The 23390-nt window shown below is 40.1% G+C and overlaps 1 protein-coding gene across 10 annotated transcripts in view; it reads left to right on the plus strand.

Moving 5' to 3' along the window:
• The window catches only part of VPS13B (vacuolar protein sorting 13 homolog B), a 477988-nt gene extending 454598 nt beyond the window's left edge, over positions 1-23390 (plus strand). For all 10 annotated transcript variants that reach the window (XM_080583158.1, XM_080583153.1, XM_080583155.1 and 7 more), the window contains 6 exons: positions 2946-3122; positions 4030-4200; positions 11193-11369; positions 13833-13935; positions 14581-14830; positions 21331-23390. In XM_080583158.1, the coding sequence (XP_080439284.1) occupies positions 2946-3122; positions 4030-4200; positions 11193-11369; positions 13833-13935; positions 14581-14830; positions 21331-21576 (1124 nt within the window). In that variant the 3' untranslated portion in view covers positions 21577-23390. The remainder of the gene's footprint in view (positions 1-2945; positions 3123-4029; positions 4201-11192; positions 11370-13832; positions 13936-14580; positions 14831-21330) is intronic.

Here is a 23390-nt window from a genome sequence, read left to right on the forward strand (position 1 = left end):
GTCTGACTGTTTCAACAAAGTTTAAAAGGTGGAAAAAATAGTGTAGAAAGCTTTATATGGTTTGCAAGCCCTGAATCCTTTCCTCACTGTCAGGTGAGTTACAGTTCTTGGACTGGACTCTCGTGGAAGAGGGGTCACTCTGCTACATTTAAACCATGTTAGTCTTCTCCAAGATGAGGGGGTGTTTGACCCCATTCTCGTCACCTCTGCCCCATGCATAAATCATTGTAGCATCTGCACACAGTATTCCCATACAGCTGTGCCTGTGCTCCCTGTGGGATATACTCCTGTTTTACCCCTAGCTGTGTGCAAGACCATTGCCACCCTGTGGAGGGCACAGGATTTGCCCCGAAACCTCCTCATGGGGTTGTATCAGGCTGCCTGCCCCATGTGCTGCAGAGGAGCAGTCAGACTCCGTGTCTGGTAAGCAATGAATGAGGCTGGAGAGCTCTTCTCAAATATGCTGATTAGCATTGCTTGTCTCAAATTAGCAAAATTTGCAATGGAAATCTCCCATCCTTTTCTAATTATGTTGGCTTCTATTTAAAAGTTAGCAAAAATCCATTTAAAAATATTATTAGTATCATACAGATCTAGCCCTATAGTTGTCTACAAAGGAAATGCAGTGACTTTTAGCTAATATAGTCATAACTATTTCATATTGGTGGATACAATTACAAAGCATACTTTGGGATATGGTAGTCTAACATGGTACTGTATTTCTGTGAAGTAGCAGAGAGTTTGTGAATTGAGGGATTGCTCCTGATGTCTCATTTTTCTATTCCAACTTAGTCCCACACCTTCCTCGGGTCTGCTTGTCCATGCTGGCAGCAGGAAGCCATAAGTTTTGCTCTCAGTGTTGACCAAGGAGGGTCACCCATACTGCAGGTCGCACATCCTCACTGTGCACCGCTTCCAGAGCTTCCCTGGCTGGGGCCGGGCTGTAACAGCCCATCCCCGGGATACCAGGCAGCCCCTCTCAGCTTCACTCCTGGTTTTACTCTGGTTTTCTTGCCTGAAAGCGCTGGCTGGCCAAGCAGGTGTGTGAAGCTGGAGCCTATCGCGTCCTGGCCTGTCGGTGCCTGCTCGAGGTGTTGTAGGGCAGCGGGGCATTGCCCCGCTGTGTCCCACAGCCCGGGGCTGTCACCTCACACTGTCCTGTCACCGCCTCTGGCAAGCGGGTCAGTTATCAGGCACCGCCATCCGGCCTGCCTCAGCCTGAGGGACAGCGCTGTGACAGTGACACCTCGGGGAACGAAGCAACTGCTTCAGGAATGCCAAGAAGATTTAAAAAAAAAATAAAATATGGCTGTTTGTAAGGGATTATTGCAATATTATTGATCAGAAAAAGCAGGAAGAGCATCTTTTCCATCTGCACATGCCTCCCCACCCCTCCAGCTTTTCATCACTTCACACAGTGGCAAGTATAATTTGTTACAAATATGACACTGAGGGAGTAGCAGGCCCAGCCTGGAGCGCTGGCTTCCTCTGGGTCCCCAGCAGGAGCGGGCTGCCAGTGGGACACTCCTCTCCCGGGCCGCCACGGCGGGGCTGAAGCGCTCGTGGCCGCTCTGCTCGTTGAGCTGCCAGTAGTGCTTTTTTTTGTTGTTTTCCTACTCCATCCCACCCTCTCCCTTATGTCCAGTGCGATTCCCTCTTTTTATACTGCATGTACCGGAGCTCTCAACCTGCCAGGGCTGAAATGTGGGACAGATTCAACAAGAATAATAGATTTTCCGGGAGCTTAGAATGATAGTATGAGATTAATTCATTTCATATGAGTAACATTTTCTCTTCTGTTCAGTTTCATGATTCAGCCTTCCACAGGAGTGACTGGGAGGGGTTACTAGAAAACAAGAACAGCATCTGGATAGCAGGAGTTTGCGGTGACGAGATGGGAATGAGGAGGGCAACACAGATCAAGGGCCCTCGGCGGGAGAGCAGGAGGCAAATCAGTCCATCTTTCAGTCTTCTGTCCCTGTCATGCCTTGTGGTGATCTGACAGTGCTAGCTGAAATTCACGATACCAAGGCTCAAAGACCAGGCAGTTCCCGTTTAATGTTTATTGCCATTTCTGAATCACTCTCTCTGGACCGCCGAAAAAAAAGTCATGCAGCACTACTTCCCTAATAAATCTGCTGCCAACCACCCTGAGAAAGACAAGACCTGCAAACAGCTTTCCAGCAAGGCTCGCAGAAATTGCTGTGCGCTTGGCCATCCTGCAAGCTGCTGGCAACCCTGCATTTATATAGGAAACTAGATCCGCAGATACCTCTCATGGGATATGCATAGGGAATACTCCCCTATGAGTAACCTAATCAGCATGTAGATGTCATTGGTGTTTACACAACTGTACTGAGAAAAAGACATTTGTCTGGCTTTCACTACACCCTGAAAGAAAATGATCAGCTTAGAAGGGTTGGGGTGGATTTAAAATAACTTCTTAAGCACTTGTCAGAAATCTGCATCCCCTTTCCTAACACTCCATCAAGCAATTGACCTCCACACTCCTGTAAAGCAGTACATTGTATCAGTATAAACTTGCTGTCACAATTCTATCACATAAGGATGTGAAATCACAACGTTGCCTTATAGCATATAAAACCGACCAAGCGATCTGAACTTTCAGTACTGTTCCTCCGTAGCTGTGAGAATCCAGCATCCACCACCCTAACACACTTTTAGCAGAAATACGGGAAGCTCCTGGAAGGAAGTCATTCTAAAGCTATTTGTGAGTTTGCCAAAAGGATTTCTTTGATTTACGAAGTATGAAAGATTGCCATTTCTGAATTCATAGTGGATGAGTTATTTCCCGTGTTTTGCTCAAAGGAAGTTCATAATGCGATGAATTCTAGTGTGAAAAGGAGAATTAAGGAATAACCTTTTCACAACTGCTGCTTCTGCAGTTTTTGCAGCCGTAACATTTGTCTCGTTTCTCCATACAGGCTGGGTTGTTGGATCTTTGGAAATCCTCGGAAGCCCAGCTAGCCTGGTGAGAAGCATAGGAAACGGCATAGCTGATTTCTTTAGGCTCCCCTACGAAGGGCTGACCAGAGGCCCAGGAGCATTTGTCAGTGGAGTTTCCAGAGGAACAACGTCATTTGTAAAACACATTTCCAAAGGTAGATCTTTCACTTTGTCGCTCCTACTGCTGCTTTGTTGTCGTGCATTGTTAAAGGATGTGTTAAAAGTTTTAAACAATATTGCTAGCAGCTTTGTTTGGCTTGCTAGGCTGCAGCGAAATGCTGGGAGGGTAACAAAGCTCATATATAACATCTTATGTATTAAACAGATCACTGCTTAGCTACAGTGTGTAAGAATGTTTCAGAAACTTCAGAATTTTAAACCTCCCATTGGGAAATCCAGCTTGGCTCAGCCAGTATTTCATGTGATAACTTCAGAAATATTAAAGGTGTTCTGTACTTCTGCTAACCATCAGAAATCCTACACTGTGTTGCCTCATCATATTTATTATTTCTTTTGAAAAAAAGTAGATACAGTTGTCATAACTGTGTAAGTATGCGGATAGGTTTTGACAGAAGGGCAGATCTGGATTTAAAACACAAGCAGCTTTTGTTTTGTGAAGTCTGTATAAACAGTGCCATCGCGTGGCTTCAGCCGGCCGGCAGAGACAGCAGCTCGGCAGCTGCAGCTGCTTGCTGGTGATTCAGACTCAGGAGACATCCTTGCGGGCTCATTCTGTAAATATTTGTTTACCTTTCCATCGCCCGCTCGCTGTTTAGGTTAGATTTACAGAAGTTTGGGACCTAGGGAAGGATGTTCGGATGAGTTGCTTTTCCCACTGGCTGGGCAAACCTGATGAAGGCTAATGTAAAAGGCATGATGTGGACCGTAGAAAGCAGTGTGGTGATGCTTAACAAATAGTAAAGAATGTTACACATGGGCAACTTTTCAATTGACTTGCTGTTCTGCTCGTAAGCACAGTATTTCAGTGAGGCATAGAACAACTCCATGTTTTAAATTAAAGCATTTTGATCCGGACCCAAATGTATATCTCCATGTATTTAGGTACACTGACGTCAATTACCAATCTGGCAACAAGTCTTGCTCGGAATATGGATAGGCTGTCGCTGGATGAGGAACATTACAACAGACAGGAAGAATGGAGAAGGCAGCTTCCAGAGAGTCTGGGAGAAGGACTGAGACAAGGGCTCTCTCGTTTAGGCATTAGCCTTCTAGGTAACGTACTATTAAATATCAACTTGAGCGATAATTCTGTTTTCTAATCTGCTCATCAGCCTTTTCTACATGTGAGTTATAATTGCAGAGTCTGTTCTTTTGTTTTGTTTTGTTTTTGTTGTTTGTTTTTTTGTGTGTGAAATAGTCGCACAGTATGTATATGAAATACCATTTGTTTTTAGCAAGGTTTAGTGACTTCTGTGTGTGTTTTTTGCTGATAAAATAATTGCAGATATGGAACAAGTTTGCACTCTCTTTCTTTGTGAAATATTTTCATTGGTACATGGCGTAAATCTCAGAAGAAAAGAATATTCTGCATTGGACAGGGTGACTTGTAACTAAGTCAGCACAAAGACGTCATCACACTGGTGTTTACTTCCAACGAGTTATAGGAATGCCTTCCAAAACTGATTGTTTTTGATGCACTGTAGATATCGGGGATTCTTGGTTTTGTTTGAAAACCAGTTGAACTTAGTGCAGATGTTAAGTAATCTTTGATGAGGAATTCTGCTTTTCCAAAGAGACCCAGATCATCCTGATTCGGTGTAATTATATTCATCAAGCATCAAAGTGGTTTTGTTAGAAGTGAAGATTACCCTCACTATTTCAAAATAGTACCTAAAAAATTGAAAATTAACCCATACTGGAAAAACCTCTGAAAGAAGTTTTGCCGTAAGGGGGTGGATTTTCAAGGTTACTTCTATTTGTCACACAGCAAAAGAATGCAGAATTGTATTGTTTGGCACAGTTCCTTAGTGCATATTAAAGAGTAAGAATCCCTTAGAGATCAAAGTGACCAAATGCAGTCCAGTGCAAAAGGTTAGAAGAGCTAAAGCTTGAAAGGATTCGTCCTCTTTCCTAATCTTCAGTAGTGTACACAACTCCTAAATTTGCAACCGCAGCCCTGAAAGCCCCAAAGAGGAAGTGGTAAAAATGTTACAAGTTTGGGTTAAGTTACTGGAAATTATTTTAAGCAATAACATTAGATGATGTGAAGTACTGTCATTTGATAATGCCTGTAAACTGGAAAGCGAGTGTCCTGGGAGAAATGTGCATAAAGGAGAAATTTCATATATTAGTAGCTACTACCCCAATAGTAAGCTGTTACTGGTGTTGCAAATCAAAGGCAGCTCAGAGAAGGTTTTATTTTTCCTTCTTGTTTTATTGGGCTAAGGGCAGTCAGGTTGAGTAACTGGATGAAAGATTATACTTTTAGAAGCACTGTGTCAGCCTGGTGTATGTGAGCTGGTGAAAAGGTTTGGTGATCTTGGCTCAGTTATTAATAAGGAAGATAGCGTCTTTGCTGTCCCCTTCACCGACACCGGAGCCCTTCAGAGCTGAAAGCATCAGCCAGAACTACAGAGCAAAACTTTGTGGCTTTGGCTGTTGCAATGTAAAGTTTCTGCTGTTCAGGGAAGCCAGGAACTTGTAAGATGCGTTCACAAATATGCTGTGCTAGTATAATACGTCCCAGTACACAATGCTTTGGTTGTCTGCAGGAGAACGCCCGAGTTTAGAAAAACAAGATTTAGAATTTTAATATCGCTGATTTTCCTAAGAAATTGAACTTCATAGTAGAAATGTTGAATTTCACATTAGCATTTAAAGAGAGCTCCTTTGCAAGTTGTAATCCTCTCCTTACTCCTGCTGTTATTATTTAGAGAGTTCTCACTTCAAAATGCCTCTACTCTCAGCATGGCAGACAGCTAAGTATTCAGATACTAACCAAGGTTACACGTAACTGGCACTGGCAATTATGGTACCTGTCACTAAGAGAAGAATCAGAAATACTTCAATGAATTTGTATTAGGCATAATTTCTAATTTAAACTTGATTTTTAAAAGAATATTTTCTGTGTGTACACAGCAGCACTCACATAAATTGCATCGAGACCTAAATTATGAATAGACCTACATTTCAATTTTTTACAAATGCATTACAAAGCTGTTTCTGTCCTGGCCATTTAGCCTAATGAATACTGTGCCTTCCCCCAAAAACAGTCACTGAAGGGAGCTACTGCCGTGCTGCTCTTTTTCACCAGCATGTTCAGAGTACACATGAAAATGCTTACTGAAAAAATACCTCCAGGTTCTTCCTACATAACGAAACAAAAAGGAGCTGCTGTGTTATTTTCCTTCGCAAGCATGAAGAGTTCAGATGAGTACAGGAATGCAGAGAGCAAGACCTTTTGAAGACATAATTTCTATGACATTGTAATTGTAAAATTGAGAAGTGTAAGAAGGATTTATAGGATAGTCAAAGCACTATCGTGTTTGTAAAAAGCCATCTGACTCGTGCAAGCAGCTTAAAGAATTCCAAATGCAGATTTCATGCCTAGGCACAGGCATGTAAGAGTACACAGTTCACCAATACATTGTGGTATCTACATAGAAAGAAGAGCTTCATTTCTGATTTTTCTGAAAATCTGGCTCATGGTGACCCCAATTCAGGAAAGCTCTTAAGCGTGCGCTTAAGAGCTTTGCTGAATCAGGTCCAAAATTATGTACTCTTGTCTCCTCCTCAGTGCAAGTTGTTCCCCATGGTACATTCTTAAGTGCTTTGTCCTGTCTCGTTTTAAATGACTCAAGCACTGTCAGGGTGTTGTTTGATTTGATTGTTATCTTTGGCAGGCTATCTTCTTCTTTTCTAGTTTGGGGGAGACTCCCGGGTCATTTTAGTCACATTTGTACGTGAAAAAGCAAAAGCTTATGATAGTTATTTTTGTTTTGTTTCGTTTTTTTTAATATGATCAGACAAAAATGGAGTGAAATTGTACTTAAAATGTTTAGATGACAGGCACTCCCCACCGAGGGACTATCTTTTGTATTTTGCTTGACAGGGTCGAGCGTAAAATAGTAAATATAAAAGAGTATTGAAACTATGGGCTTCATTTTCAACTGCTGATCCTTGTGAAAAGTACCATATTGAAGTAGCTCCCGTTAGGAAGTCAGTCATTTCTGAATAACTGAAAAGCAGACAAATATTAAAAAAACATCTTTCACAATGTCAAAAGTGCTACTAAAAGCTACTTGCTTTTTAGGGAAATGAATTAATAGCAATACTGAGTGACAATGTAATTGTCCTGGTAGAGAAGCCTGGATTGCAGAAGTTCAGATTTCTATTACTAAGGGTTGTTATTGTTGTTCTGACTGTGCAACGATCAGTGTGTCAGGGCTGCCTTAAGTTTGCCTGCCTACAATCCTGAAGGTCATGCTATTCCACGCACTAATTGTACAAATATATTAATGCAAGCCAACAGGTGCTCTTTTATTTTAGCTGTATTTTCATGTGGTGTTTGCTGTAAGGAGACTACGCTCCAGCTGTATTTTCAGTATAAAACACTTGCGGCAACTCGGAAGGACAACAGCGAAAAGAAAAGGAACAGAAACAGTTTCAGTTTTGCTAGCTTCCAGCCTCATGACAAAGCATGGCCAGTTTCTCCTGGTGGGGGATTGGGAATATTTTCCAATTATTTCTTGGTCCAAAAGAGTTTGTTGCAAGCAAACCACGCTTTACTGAATTCTGTAAGCCATGCTTTTGCTACAATCACCAAATATTGTCAATCTGAGCAGGAACCAGAGTTGCTGCCAGTAATCAAATTCTTCTTGAAGTAATACAGTGATATACTTCTGGACTATCTGAATTTTGTAGTTATCAAAGTATCTTTTTTATGCTTACTGAGCAACATGTATTAACTAGAGTTTAGCTGATGTTTAGCAGATGTTACGGTGTTGCTGGAACTTCTTTGGTCCAGTAATAGAAGAATATGTTTTTGTTTTGTTGCTTTGGTGTTTAATTTTATTGAGGTTTTCTTTATACATGCATAATGTGTGTGTACATATGTGGACATGCATATAAAATTGAATGCCTAGGGTAAGGAAGGAAAGAAAAATGGGGAACCATTTCTTGAAAAGAAAAGAGAAAATAAAAGAATAGAAAAAGTAAGAAAAAAAAAGAGAAAAAGGAAAAGGAAAGAGAAGAAAAGAGAAGAATATAGGGCGAGGCGAAGAGAAGAAGAGAAGAGAAGAGAAAGAGAGAAGAGAAGAGAAGAGAAGAGAAGAGAAGAGAAGAGAAGAGAAGAGAAGAGAAGAGAAGAGAAGAGAAGAGAAGAGAAGAGAAGAGAAGAGAAGAGAAGAGAAGAGAAGAGAAGAGAAGAGAGAAGAGAAGAGAAGAGAAGAGAAGAGAAGAGAAGAGAAGAGAAGAGAAGAGAAGAGAAGAGAAGAGAAGAGAAGAGAAGAGAAGAGAAGAGAAGAGAAGAGAAGAGAGAAGAGAAGAGAAGAGAAGAGAAAAAGAAGAGAAGAGAAAAAGAAGAGAAGAGAAAAAGAAGAGATGGGGACAATGGTAGGATGCCACAGCTCTCTCTAGACTATGAGGGTAAGACTGGGAATGGAGGAACCACTACATGTACCTCATGCCCAACAGAAGACTAAGGGGAGAGACCTTTTGTGGTAAGTCCATCCAGCATGGTGCTTCTTCCACTAACTTTACATTAGAAAGAAAGAAGCCACATGAATACCATGGGATATCTGCTTCGCACAGTTTCTGGCGCAAGGAGATGTAGTGAACCTCACATGTGTCACCATTATCTCACTGCTGTTGGGTTTTGAGGTTGCTCAGTCTTTGACCTTTTTTTTAATTGTTTTTTTTCCCTCTGCTCATACATGATGTGTACAGGGAAGCAGCTGCACAGATCTGGCTTCCTCATGCAAGTGTGTTAGGACCAGCCACTCCTTAAATTGAAGAAGTACGGTTATAGTTTATTATGTGATTTGTGGGAGTGTCCACACCACAATGAATGAGTTACGTCAGTGAGTTGCAGTTGGAGATAAGAGACTACAAAGGGTGTGCAGAGCAGGAAGAGATCATTGGTTATACTTTTTGCAGGTAGGAAGACACAACATGCAAAAGGATTTGACATGTGAAAGGGCAGTGGCCTAACAAAGAAATGCAGAGCATGCAGAAAATGGCAGAATAACAGAAAGTGTGGAAGTACTAAACAACTGGCTAATTAAGCTATATATTATTTTGGGTACTTTATAAATAATCTTATATAACACAGTCACAGCAGTTTCCATTCTGTTTCCTTGTCCTCTGGGCCTAATTCCAGCTGAGAAGTGCCTGGAGCATACCACAGGTCCTTGGAGTAGGCTCTTATTTATTATTACCTTATAACATTGCTCAAGTGTATTGCAGTAAATAATTTACTAGTGCAAGGACTTAGGTGGATTACATTTAATAAGGCAATAACTTCTGTTCTGAAAGCGCAGTTGCTGTGGATGACCTCGATAGATAGGGTGAAGGAGGTCACAGGGTAATGTAATACTGTAACTTAGCAGAACACCAAGTATTGTTTTATGCCTTCAAATGCATCCCAATTGTACAAAAGAAAAGACTGAACAAACAATCCCAATTGTGTAATGTGGTGTTGGGTATTATTTTAGTCAAGCAGCAGGAGCAGCTGTAAGTACCAATGAAACAGAATCGAATAGAAAATTGTATCATTTCCATGACATAAAGTTAAGGAAGCTTTGCCTTACAAAGAGTAAATGTTCAGCTGAACACTTGGCTTCAGCAAGTGATCTCAATAAAAACTGAGTATGACATTAAAGTAGACCGGTATTTTCTGAAGAAATGCTATACATTTATCAGCAAATTGTATACGTACAGGAGTTGGAAGCAGTATCTAAGAGGAGAGGGAGGCATTTATGGGGGACGCATTTATGGGGGATGCAAGTTACATTAATTGCTAATGGATAGTATCCCAGGGATACTATCCTCGTCTTTCATTTGGACAGAACACCAGTGTACGAGTACAGTATTGGTTCTTGTTGTTCGAAGGCAGCAACTTCTCCGTTTATCCAGTAACAGTAACTAAAACCATCTGAAAACCGGTTAGCGGCGAGCTGACTAGCGTATGTCACGCTGGTAAACATGTGGGGCCAAATACCTCTGCCGTGATTGTCAGAAGCTGTGGAAGCGTGCCTGGATTTGCTTCCACATACAAAGCAGTATCTTCAGAGATGTCTGTGCTGCAGTAAAAATGCCTGGTTACCAAGGTGACACTCAGTCCTGTCACTAAATAATTGTTTTGATATTTGCAGCAGAAGCTGCATACTAAGAGCTATCCAAGGAGCCTACAAAGCCTTGCTTTCCACTGAGCAAAGAACTTTGGATAAGGCAAACCATTTTCTAACTGATGTCACTTTGTCCAATCGTTGTGTTCTTAGCAATTTCCAAATAGTTTATCTATCAAAATTACAATAAGTAGAGACATGTCTGTGGTTAAGTGGCTCGAGTAAACTCAAGATCAAAGAAACGTACCACCTCACATACCTGTTTACATTTAGGAAGATTTAAGTTGGAGTTCTCTGTTGATACTAAAAGCTGGGAAGGTCACTGTGTCACTTGTAAAAGTTTGACCCGTGCACATTAAAGTAAAATATGATCGTTTTCACAAAAAAGTAACAAAAAGTCTCAAAGTCTAATTCTGCTAATCTCAGTAATATATCAAAAGTTGCATTAGCTTATGAACGTTTCTGGCAGTGGAAGAGGATATAAAAATGATCTATTGAATACAGGCAGTTTTTATTCTCATGAATTCTATCTCAGGCTTATGTGAAAATCTCATTTCCATAACTAAGACTGGTGGACTTCATTCCAAGCCCAGCATTTTCAGAATTGCTACCCAGAATGAGCTACATTATACCAACTCAGCAGAAGCATTTAGAGAAAGTAGCTGGAGGATGAAAGCATACTGTCAGGTGATCTGAATGTTTAAAAAAATAAAATACATTTAAAGAAAAAAATGAAGTAGGGTTTTAACTTAAACTGAAGTTAAGGGATTGTTTAGCTACTGGGCTGCTTGCTAAATAGCTGTATAAGATGGGTGGCTTACCATCTGAAATTCAAGCAGCACTCAATTGTAGTAGTAAGATTTGTTCTTATTCTGGAATGTTAATCTTCACTAATTACTGGGGATTATTTTTTTTCAGGTGCAATTGCTGGTATAGTAGATCAGCCGATGCAGAACTTTCAGAGAGTGTCCGAGGGCCAGGCTTCAGCAGGACATAAAGCCAAGGGCGTTATCTCTGGTGTGGGCAAAGGAATCATGGGAGTCTTTACAAAGCCAATTGGAGGTGCAGCTGAACTTGTCTCCCAGACAGGTTATGGTGAGTTTCTCTGTGCCCAGCATCTCTGTTTAAATTTTCATGACCAGAACTTTAAAATGCTCTTCAGACACAACCTGCTATGTCTACTTACTTGGCTTCGTAGCTGTGTGACTTCGAGAAAGAGTTAGAAGTGCCACATCTGAACAGTTTTAAATGTTGTATTAATTTTCTTTAAAAATCATCATGTTGTGCTTCTCTCTTGTGTTACCGATCAGTCTTGTACAGCCACAGAAACACGGAATGCAGAGAGCATGAAGTAATCCTTGGAATACAGAAGAATTAGTTACAGAAACATATGTGCTTACAAAAGAGTTTTTGACATAAATGTAGTAGAGCAACACTATGTCCAATTACAGCATTATTTTGAGGTTGCTTTGTTACAGCAAGGAAGGAGTTGGGTTATCTCTGCACAAAGAGGGAGCTATGTTCCTGGGAGAAAGAAGTGAGTCGTGTAGTGGGATCATCCCCTTTATCTGGAGAGTTGTGCAAGGACAGCCCTGGTTTGCACGGGTAACCTCCTAACGACCAGAGGTGGGTTTTCGGGCTAGACTAAGCACTCAGTGGCAGTAGTGATGAATCCTTTCAGACTGAAGTAGATGCTTCTGAACCAGCAAGAACCATAAAAGACAAGAACAAAATATCAAAATACACCGATTTCTTTGCTTCCAGTATCACGAAATGGAAGCTGTCGGTCTGGATATTTAAGAAGCAGTGGGCAGGGGACACCTGTTGATACAAGGACAATGTCATCGATTTTACTTCACTCATTGCACTGGACAAATCTTGAAGATTTAAGCCTTTAATCACTAGCCACATTTACGTTTGTGATGTGTTATTTAGAATACGAGTAGTTCTCCTAGAGTTTAAGTTTAGGATCTTGTTTCCTCACTTTCTACTACATTGAAAACTCATTCATTGAAGTAATCTATTGAAAGAAATAAGTAAATATTTAATTATTATATTTCTTTAAAATAATTGTCTTGACTTTATCTAGTTTGTATGAGTGCTAATAATATCTGTTCTCCTGAATTGTGCATAACATTGGTGCAAAACCTGTATTGGTAAAATCAGAAGCTTCTTTCTGTTGTCAGCTGGCAGTGCGTTCTTTTTGTTGACTGGGGAATTATTCGGTGCAGTCTTTATCAAGAAGCTTGTAACAGTAGAAGGACACTTTTCATTGCAGATATGGTATACAACACATCATGTTTTCCATGAGCATGTGACAAAAAGAGTTAGCCAGGAAAAAACATAAAAACTGTATCAATAATAGCTGACAGTGCGTGAGAGGAAAACACAAGAGTTCAAGTAACTCTTACCCACAACTGGATTGGAAGTGGGACCGTGCCTCTTGGGGGGGACCAAGGGGTGGGGGACCACACAGAAATAAACACATGTTCTCTCTTTCTCCATCTGTAAATAACATTTTCACTCACATAATGCTGAGAACCTCGGTAAGCCAACTGTTATAACTGGGATGCTGCTTTTAAGTATTACCATCAACATGTGTGTTAAAAATTAAAGGTTTTTTTCAGTGCTGATGTTTTGTTTAAATTATTATCCATTGTGTAAAAAGGAATCTAAGTTATTGACACCCTTATGCAAAAAAATGCCTTTTCCTTCAATGGAATGCTTAATTAGACCAAAAAAGAAAAAATCTTCTGTTTATTAAAGAGTAACTTTGCACTAAACCTTATAACACTGGTGCTTAGTGCTTAACCTACTTCCTGACTTTCTTGTAAAAATTTATAAAACTACTTAATTTGTGAATGTTTTGCAATCACTCTTTCTCTTTCTGGTGACCATACCTCATTTTTAAAAGTTTACAAGCCATCTGAAAGCATACGTACTGTATCATCTTCAGCTTTGGATAGTCTATTTAGAAACCTGTTTAACTGCTTCTTGTAGTCTCCATTCTGTGTTGGCACTGAGAAGAATTCACAATAAACCAGATGCCCCGGGAGATCTCATAAATGTGTATGGATCTGTGTTTAACAGCTGGATTAAGTAACTGAACATTTAAATACAGTATCTAGGCAAACTTTCCTTCTAATATGTACCGATCGTGACATGTATGTGGAAGTATTTTAATATTAAGCAAGAAAGTTAACAACGGTCTTGATTTTTTATACATAAATTGTAAGTGATGTGTCCGATCCTACTATGAAATGATGGCTCTCAGGAGCATTATGTTTCTCCTAATTGCAAGTGTATGGCTGATTTTTAGAACATGCAGTGGTAGGTTGTTGTTTTTTTTGTTTCTTGCTAATGTAAGATCACTGGGGTTAAGTGCACAACTCTTGCATTGTAATATTTAATGAATTATCTTGACTACAGCTTCCAAGGATGTGACATCATTTTGGATCTGCACTGTTTTATGAACTGCTCTAAACAGATGACATCACTACAACATGTAACTGTTTTGTAGAAAACAACTACTAAAAAACTTAAATTCTCTTACCACAGGTATTTTGCATGGAGCTGGACTTTCTCAGCTTCCCAAGCAGCGCTCTCATCCAAATGATCAACATGTTGAGCAGGCTCCAAATAGCCACGTCAAATATGTCTGGTAAAATTATTTAGACACTTGCTCATTTTTACATCCACATTGTTTATTAATAGGTTCTGGCCTGTGGTCAAGTTAACAGGCTGCTTCCCTAGGAAAGGCTGAGTTATGGCAGTTTGTTTAGGAACATTAAACACAAAGGTAGTGCATAGAAACCCAATCTGCAAATGATGGGCTGCTGATCTGCTTCCAGCTTTGGAACTACAGAGCTGATCTTTATTTAATGGCATTCAGTGAGCTCTTACTTATTTATCATTGCACTGAGCCCAAGAAAAATACTGCACATCTCCAGAAACAGCTGTTAGTGAAGATAGCTTTATTTTCTGTGCTGAATTTGTAAGCCGCTTCTCAGGGTAATTTTTCTATTAGGATGGGAAATAGGCTGACCTAGCATGGTTATTAGCCAATTTTGCATTGAATGATTAAGGAGTTTTGATAAATAACATTTTCGCATTTATCCTCTAAATCTTAAGTCTTACATCTTTCAGTAATGGAGATTTGGAATATACTCCATGGCTTATTTTGTATTTGTAGGCAATAGCTACAGGCTTAAGTAGGAACATTAGTGATCAAAAGAAGTCCTCAAGGATCCAGTGCCTAACACTGACTACCTCTTTTTTTAACTTTTTTTTTTCTTTGGTAACACAGGAAAATGCTGCAATCTCTAGGGAGGCCAGAAGTCCATATGGCCCTAGATGTCATGATTGTGAGTGGATCAGGCCAGCAGCATGAAGGCTGCTTGCTGCTCACCTCAGAGGTGCTCTTTGTGGTCAGTATCAGTGAAGACACGCAGCAGCAGGCGTTCCCTGTGACTGAAATTGATTGTCTGGAAGATGATCAGCAAAAAGACCTGCTGAAGGTGCAGCTAAAACAACAGAGGGTGCCTTGTGATGTGGAGGTAAAGACTGAGTAAGATTTTCATCCAAAGATAAAGTTACAGTGGGGGGTGATGCATTTAGCAATGGGCACACACACTCACCTTGGGTTTGGGAGGCCAGAGATTTAAGTGCCAAACCAGGGGACCTGTTGATTTCACACGCCTCATTGTTGACTGGGTTGCCCTTTGGATGAAAGGGACATGTCTCCTCTCTTCTGTCCTCTTATTGACCAAGAAATCGAACATCTGTGACAGCAATTTTCCGAGGGAAAAAGCAGAACTGTAGGTTTTTTGGTAATCACCTCCTCGTTTCTGAAGAGGATCTCAGGACTAGCTTCCTGTGTGTCAGGTGTTTATTATTTGCAAGTTAGAGTTGCTGCCTATGCCTACAGAGTCACAGTGAGAACAGTTCCTTTTATTATTCTGTGAATTCTGTTTTAACAGTTCAGTAATGCTGATGCTTCCTCTTTTCAGCATGTTTCTTATCTCCCCAGTTTCAATGCAGAGCTCTTTCTTGGCTGCCAGCTGTGTTTAGTTCCTTAAATCTGCCTCCTTTTGCAAACGCTGACTTTAAAATGGACCAGTACTTTTGCTGAGGTTGGATGTACCATGTGTTTGCCAGTAAAAGCATAAATCTTTCATCTTATTGAAAGATTTCTAGGCCATTTGAATACTGAGGTTTTGGATGAATTATCTTCTTTTTTTTAATGGTAGAAGAATGGTATATTTTTACACTTTTGGGAAACAATGTTTATTGTATTAAATTCTCAAGTGGAGTCATATGAGAGTTCATTTCAAAAACAAATATGCGTGTGTCAGGTAGTTCATAGACTGCTATACCAGAAATTTCCGTTTCAGATATGCAAAAAGAGCATATGTAAAACAACAGGAAGTATGAGGTGTGCCAAAAAGTAGGCGAGGCTTCAGCACCTTCAGTAAAATCCTAACTTTGCTGAAGTCACCAAAGAATTTTGCTGTCGATTCCAGCAGAACTAGGACTTCATCTGAGTCATGACAGCACTTGGAATTTCTGTGAAAGCTCCTTTTTTAAGTGCTGAATTCTCTGCTTACATTTATTGTCTTTCCAGTAACCTCAGTCTTACAGAGTCTGACATTTGCCCAACTGTTGACTGAAGTTGCCTTCCTGCACCACAACACTACACAAGGCATTACTTAAATTTGGTCCAAGTGGGCAAAGCTCAGTTTTTCTGTCCCTGAACACTATGTGGTTGCTGGAGGCAGCCATCGTGCTGAAACCAGACCATCCTGTTCAGTCCAGAGCTACCGTCCTGGAGGAAAGAGGAAGATAATTTGTTCTCCCTGAGACTATTGATGCACTCAACCTATCCTAACCCTAACTTAGCACCAGCCCTGATTTTTTTGTTGGGCTATAGCACCTGTGGTGGCTCTTGTCTTTATATCTGGTTATCCAAGGGGTGAGGAGTAGGCTGCTACTCTGCGGGAGCACTGCTTGCCCAAAGGTTGTTGCAGGAGGGTGATGCCTGCCTGGGAGGAGGAAAGACATGGGACAGGGAGCCTAATTCTAGTCCCCATAGCTGCTGCAGCTGGAAATATATGAGACTGCTGGGCCAAGTGGATCCTGTCCAAGCACAACCCTACATGGCTTGGGTAAAGAGTCCAGTAGTCCCACATACATATGCAAATACACACAGTAAGTGAGCTGCCTTGTAGATACTGGATGAAATACATATGTTTCTTTGTGTAGTTCTGGATAAAAATATGGGACCCTTATTCCAGTGGCATAGCAATGCCAGGAGCTATAAACCTTGAGCCAGCCAGCTGCAGTACACAATGTCTTCTGCTGACACAGGCCCTTGAGAACGCAGGGAAAATGTATGGCATGATAAAAGCAGTGAAGAGTGCCTATGTCCCCAGGGGTGGAGCAATGTCAGTGATGGCAAGACATCAAAAGCTAAGCGATGCTGTACAAAACTGACTTGGCATAAGTATGCCTTCAGAATGCAGAATTCACAGTGGAATTTGTGTGAATATTTAAAGAAATGTGCTATAAAGAGGAGCAGTTAAAAATAAGGCAGGCAAGAATAAGAAAATGGGTTTTTTTTCTTATGCTAAGGCAGCTACGCAAAAACAGATTCCAAAAGCTTCATAAAGTATTGCTAATTACCTGGAGTTATGTAATATGATTTTGTAATTAAAGCTCCCTTATTTTTTGCCTTAGTGGATTGGGACATTGCGTACTTGGAAGTTTTCTTTCTGCAGCTGCGCATTTCACTTCTGTGGTGCTTGGGGCTGTTCTGCCATGGCCTCCCTTTCAGCTCCCCAGCAAGAACATTTATTAAAAAAAAAAAAAAAAAACAGCTTCGATTTTGATAGGGAAAAGCATCCTTAGGAGTAGCAAGCTATGAATTGCAGGTAAGCAGCCTCAGAGCTGCAGAACCTACACCTAAATAGACATGACTCCTAAATATTAATGGTGGGCTCTCTTGTTGCACTGAAGATGTCCTCCTGCTACATGAAGTGCTGACACTTCTGTACATGATGACATTGGTGAAGATGGCCAAAATTTTTTGCTTAAAAAAATGCCCAGTCATGTCATCCAAAAAACAGAGGTAATGTTGTCAAATGTAAACTATATCTAATTTGCTGATTAATTTAATCAAAGATCGTAGAAATAATACCACAAATTGAAACGATCCATTTCAACATTATAAAAATGCACTTTTGTGTCTTATTGTCCACCCAAAATAGTTGCCAAAAGTTTTGTTTCAGCTCTACCCAAAACAGTTTCTCCCCTTGCCTCTCCTCAGCTTCTCGGAACTATTAGGAAACAAAACATGAGTTATTCTACAGCTGTAATCACCAGAGATGTTATAGAACATATTTTGACTCCTTCAGCAATAGGTTTGCCTGATGGCTTGTTTGCCTCCACAATATATAACTTAATCCATCTGGCTAGGAATAGCCTGGATGGATTCTTGAAAACTCTGGCACTGACAAGGTTGTTATTGAAAGGGAAGCATTAATTGTACTTGGATTATCTTCCAAAGTAATTGAGACACTGCTTGGTTCCAGACAGACATCAAACTCTAAAAGGCCTCTTCTTCCAGCTGCTTTTGGTGTAGCTTATAATATCATGGAGAGAGTAAAAAACTGACGGGCCCTGGAATCCCAAATATTCCTGAATTTCTTTGTGATGATCTGCAACAGGGTTTTCATGATAGTGCTACAGGTATCATACCTGGAGCTGAAAACCACTCTGAATTTTCAAAGAAGTAGTGGAAATAAAAAATAAAGAACCTTCTTACTTACTGAGTGTGCACTAAGCAGACTGTTAGTGCTACACACAATCCGGACTGCACAACAAATATGCTATAGCCACTGCTGATTTTGTTAGAATTGCTGAAGTATTATTCTTTATAAGTCATAATTTTAGAAAAAAAATAAGAGTTCTTAACCCCCAGAATGTGACCTTCTAACATTAAAGGCCATATAATCTCTAAGATTCATCTAACAGGTGCATTAAGCAACCATTAACCAAGTTGTGACTGATTGAATGGTTTGGCTATAAATATTACAGTTTTTTAAAATAGTTGGTTAATGACTATACTACATCCCATTTAGGAAGAAAAAATGTAGAATAACAGCAACTCCAAGTTTCTGTTGTTGTCTTGACAATATAAGCTAAACTGAAACTGGCTGGAGAAGTAGACAGTTACAGATGAAGTCATCTGGAAGCAAGTAGGGTCCCAGTTACTTTGGAAGACTGTCCAAGCACAGTTAATATTTCCTCCCGAATAATTGTGCTATATCTATGGGATATAGCCTGGAGCTGAATGAATCATAAAATCACAGAATGGTTTGGGTTGGAAGGGACCCTAAAGCCCACCCAGTTCCAGCCCCCTGCCATGGGCAGGGACACCTCCCACCAGCCCAGGTTGCCCAAAGCCCCATCCAGCCTGGCCTTGAGCACCTCCAGGGATGGGGCATCCACAGCTCCTCTGGGCAGCCTGTGCCACTGCCTCACCACCCTCTGAGTGAAGAATTTCTTCCTTGTGTCTAATCTAAAACTACCCTCTTTCAGTCTCAAGCCATTCCCCCTTGTCCTATCCCTACACCCTCTGACAAAGAGTCCCTCCCCACCTTTCCTGCAGGCCCCCTTTAGGCACTGGAAGGCCGCTGTAAGGTCTGCCCGGGGCCTTCTCTTCTCCAGGCCGAACATCCCCCGCTCCCTCAGCCTGTCTTCATGGGGAGAGCTCCTATGAAGAATGGGTTCACACAAGTATGGGAGTGGGATGCCAGCACCATTTCCATCTCCTATTATAACTTTGATCTTTTGGTCAGAGTGGAGTCAGAAGTGTAATCTAGTTTACATGGATGCTACTTCAGCATATTTCTCTCCTTTCAACTGCTAAAACAGATTGACTAATGAGGTGTTACCTTTTCTGTGACAGCAGACTGAAGCCATCATTCAGACATCATTCTCCCTCGTTAGCTATTTATCTGCTGCAGCAGTCTGCCTTGTAATTTTTTTCCCCTCCCTTTAAGAATATGGAGGAAACCAAGCTTTCCTCTGTCCATTTCATCATTTCCACTGTTTCTAAGCATAGGCTCCAACTTTGAGCTTCTGAGTTTGTGCATGAGCCTACTTCCTTTAGCATTTTTGTGGTGATGATTGAAAACAGGAGTGTTCCTACTTGTTGAGCAGCAAATTCCTCTCCAAAGGCATAGTTTAAAAAAAAAAAAAAAAGAAAAAAAGAAAAAAGAGGGGACTGTTTTGATTTGAACGTGACATCTGTCACAATCTATGAATCATATTAATTATTTCTTCAAATAAGCAATGGTTTGTATAAAATGAGCCTCGCATGTCCAGAGATGTGACAGGATATTGATCCTGGCTGTTAAATTGAATCCAATGGCACTGCTTGGAAATATCATCACATCTACTGAGGCATGTGTAAAACCCCCTGAAAGACGGTCAGAAGACAGCAGTCTTTGAATCCTCAGTGTGACATGCTACAAAGAAAGATGTTTTAAACCATGCAAAAATGAAATTGTTCAGCAGTTCTCCCACTATAAATAAGGAAGCATCAGACCCTATCCCTAGGATAGTGTCTGCCTTTCTGTCATTTTCACATTTTGGAAATAAGTTATATTCTGAATGACTTTGATAGTGATACCCCTGTAGTATCAATGGCGATATTTCTGAGTATCTTTTTTTGGAAGTCATTTTGAAGTCAGCTAGCTTGGTGTCTGCTTGCATGCTTGCCCTTCCCAAGTTAGTCATAGTCATCTTCAGTTTCTTCTTCAAAATAAAAAAGGGGCACAGCAGACTGATTTTCCAGGTTTGCCCATGGCTTTTCGTCTAATACTTTATTGGGTTGAAATCATATGGTAGATGCCACCTTTCTGTTGGCAGCATCGGTTTTAGCTAGAAGTGGGTTAATTGTATCCTTCTTACTAGAGCCTTGAACCTCAGCGTATTTCATCCTACAAAAAGGGATTTCTTCAGAAGAGTCCCTACAGCTTATGATGGAAAAGGCAGTTTGCATGTATACCTTAATTTCTTCTCTATTAATAACATTCCCAAACTATCTGTAGTAAAAATCTTTTGTTTTAAAAAAATTTAATTAAATGAGTGCTTCTTTGGTTAGCAGAGGCAAATGGATATATCCAGTCATAGATAGACCAGTCACCTGGAAGGTAGCTTCTAGTTCTTACTCTGAATCAAGTAACTGAAAGACTTAACTTCCCAGAAATGGCTGTGGGTTGTCATAAATTGTATTTTGCAAGAGAAAGGTTTGCTAATTATAAATGCTGTCTATCTGATAAACACTGCTGGGAGCTACTGACATTTTTCTGAGATGGCTTTAGATGCTTTTCCTGTCTACAAAGAGCTGATCTGCTGTAAAGATCTACTCTTGAGTAAGGTGGGTGGAGTCCATCCCTGAAATTGTTTGAAGATACTGCTTAGACTTTTACATGGTGGAGTTAGAATAATTTAGGTTGGAGAAGACCTCTAAGATCATCTGGTCCAACCTTTAACGTAGCACTGCCAAGTCTACCATTAAACCATGTCACCAAGCTCTACAACTTTTCTGAAGACTTCCAGGGATGGTGACCCAAATACTTCCCTGGGCAGCCTGTTCCAATACTTCACAACCCTTTCAGTGAGGAAGTTTTTCCTAATATCCAAACTAAACCTCCCCGGTGCAACTTGAGGCCATTTCCTCTTGTCTTATCACTTGGTGCCTGGGAGAAGAGACTGATCCTCACCTTGCTACAGCCTCCTTTATGGTAATTGTAGGAGTTACAGCATCTCAGGATAGAACTGTCCAAAACATGCAAAGGAAAGGAGTAATCCACCTACCGCTAAACTACAGGAGAACTCTGCTGGTTAAAACATCCACAAAACTACTGTAAGAAAGATCCCAGGGAGGACAATTTTTAACTCTACAAAGTGATATGCAAGTTATTGTCTTCACTGTTGAGTTCAGTTACTGTCAATTACTCAATAATCATTTTATGTTGTCTTATTTCAGGCAGATGGAGCTAGAGAGAGACTATCAGAACAACAATACAACCGCCTTGTGGAGTACGTCACGAAGACATCTTACCACCTCGCCCCCAGTGCTGCTGCAATGCCAACACTGCAAGCTGTGGCTGCTGAACACCTTCCAACTGTAATGAAAACGTATCAGTATGTAGTTGATCCAAATTTTGCCCAAGTATTCATTAGCAAATTCACCATGGTAAAAAATAAAGCCTTGAGGAAAGGATTTTTTTAATAAATATTTGTGGTGAATGTAGTAATATCTTACCATTTTGAGCATAATGCTTTCTATGCAGTAACCTACGTCAAGTAGAGATGCATGTAATTTTTGAAGTAGGAGATTATAATGAAGTTAAGCTTTTCTAACCTTGACAACGTTCCTGCTCCCTAGCCAAGATACCAGTGCTGGAAGGAAAGTGTTCTAGCAAACAAATGAAGTGAAAGGGAAAAGCCTTGGACTATAGGTCAATCAAAATCCTTTTTCTTTCAATTACCAAAAATCAGGGAATAAGGAAGAACTGAGTGCACAGAGTCATTTTTGCCACACACAAAAAATATATATCAATACATACTATATCATATTTTAGGGTCTGCCAGTTTCTGTTATAAACCAGGTTTATAACTCAGCTGTAAAAACTTGCTCAAGGCTGAGCCTGCCCCCCACACATGCACTCCCCCCAACATGTACATCCTGAGGCAAAACATTTTCCCCCACTAAATCTGAAAAACCCAGTGTGGCTGTTTTAAGTTACTAGTGACAGCTGGGTTTTAGCACCACTTTAACCTTAAAATAGCTTCCTTTATTTGACTGAAGTTTTGCAGGACATTAGTCCTTAATGTAAACTAGTGCCTTTGTCTGGTTTGGAGAACAAAACATGAACTACAACATGAATTTATTTTTAAAACTGTCTGTATACAGAAACTTTATTTCATCCACCGTCAAATTTTGAGGACTTTCAATGTATATATGACATTGTGCATTGTCTGGTCATTAGCTGGAAGCCAGTAACATGCAATTCAAAAACTTAAGAACCAGAGCTTAGCCTCCTTAAAATCTACCAAGAATCTAAAGCTCACTGTACCGTAGATGTGCGGGTGCTAAATATAGCCTTGTTGGGTCTCTCTCCCTTCTGATCTGCCACCACTACATACAGTAAATGTTCAATTAAGCCCTAATTCATTCTATGCTTATCATCTTTGAAGTGATAAAAACAGGGATATTTAGAAATACGACCTTTCAAATATATTTCTGCAAAGCAAAATGAGTTGGGTTCTTTTTCAGGTTGCTACAAAAGTAAAGACCCACGGGGTCCGATTACATTAATAGTTATGATGCCATCACAGTACACTTAAGAATACTATGTTAAACGCATCAAGACAAATGAGCTTTCTAAGTGTCTTATTTTCAGATGTTTTACAGTTTGTAATAGACAAGAAATCATTCTCTCCAGGCACAGTTAGGTTACTTTATAAACCAAATCTGTCTAGAGCAAGTTTAGTTAAAAAAAAAAAAAATCCTGCTTGGTTTTCAACTATACTTCTAACTTCTCTCCCCTGTTATATGTATATGGACATTCATTTTGTCTGGGGATTCCTGAACATGGCCAGAATTAGAGACAAGAACTGGAATAAAGTCTGATCATCATTTTGAGTAAATACATCTGCTTTAGTTAGTTAATACCTTCTATGCATACCTGATATGACCAAAAGCACAGTACATAAGAATGTAGTATTTGTAATGTTTTTCTCGTGAGTTCAGCTTTGTTAAAAGGTATTTCTAAAAGCCGTGTCTCTTGTGTACTGAAATACAGTAGCCTGGGATCTGAGTTGTTCTTTCTGAATGTGAAATAAGCCTATTAATTATCAACATTTCATAGTGATTTAATAATGTAGTCATTGTTTAAATAACACTATTTTAAGAAAAATGTACATACGCATACAATTCATTCCTGGTATTTTATGGAAATGGTTTAATAATTCTAATTTTGCATATTGATGCATAAATTGTAATATAGAGTTTGTTTAAAGATAATAAAGCTATTACTATAA

This window comes from Anser brachyrhynchus (genome assembly GCF_964034855.1).
Source record: "Anser brachyrhynchus genome assembly, chromosome: 2".
Taxonomy (NCBI): domain Eukaryota; kingdom Metazoa; phylum Chordata; class Aves; order Anseriformes; family Anatidae; genus Anser; species Anser brachyrhynchus.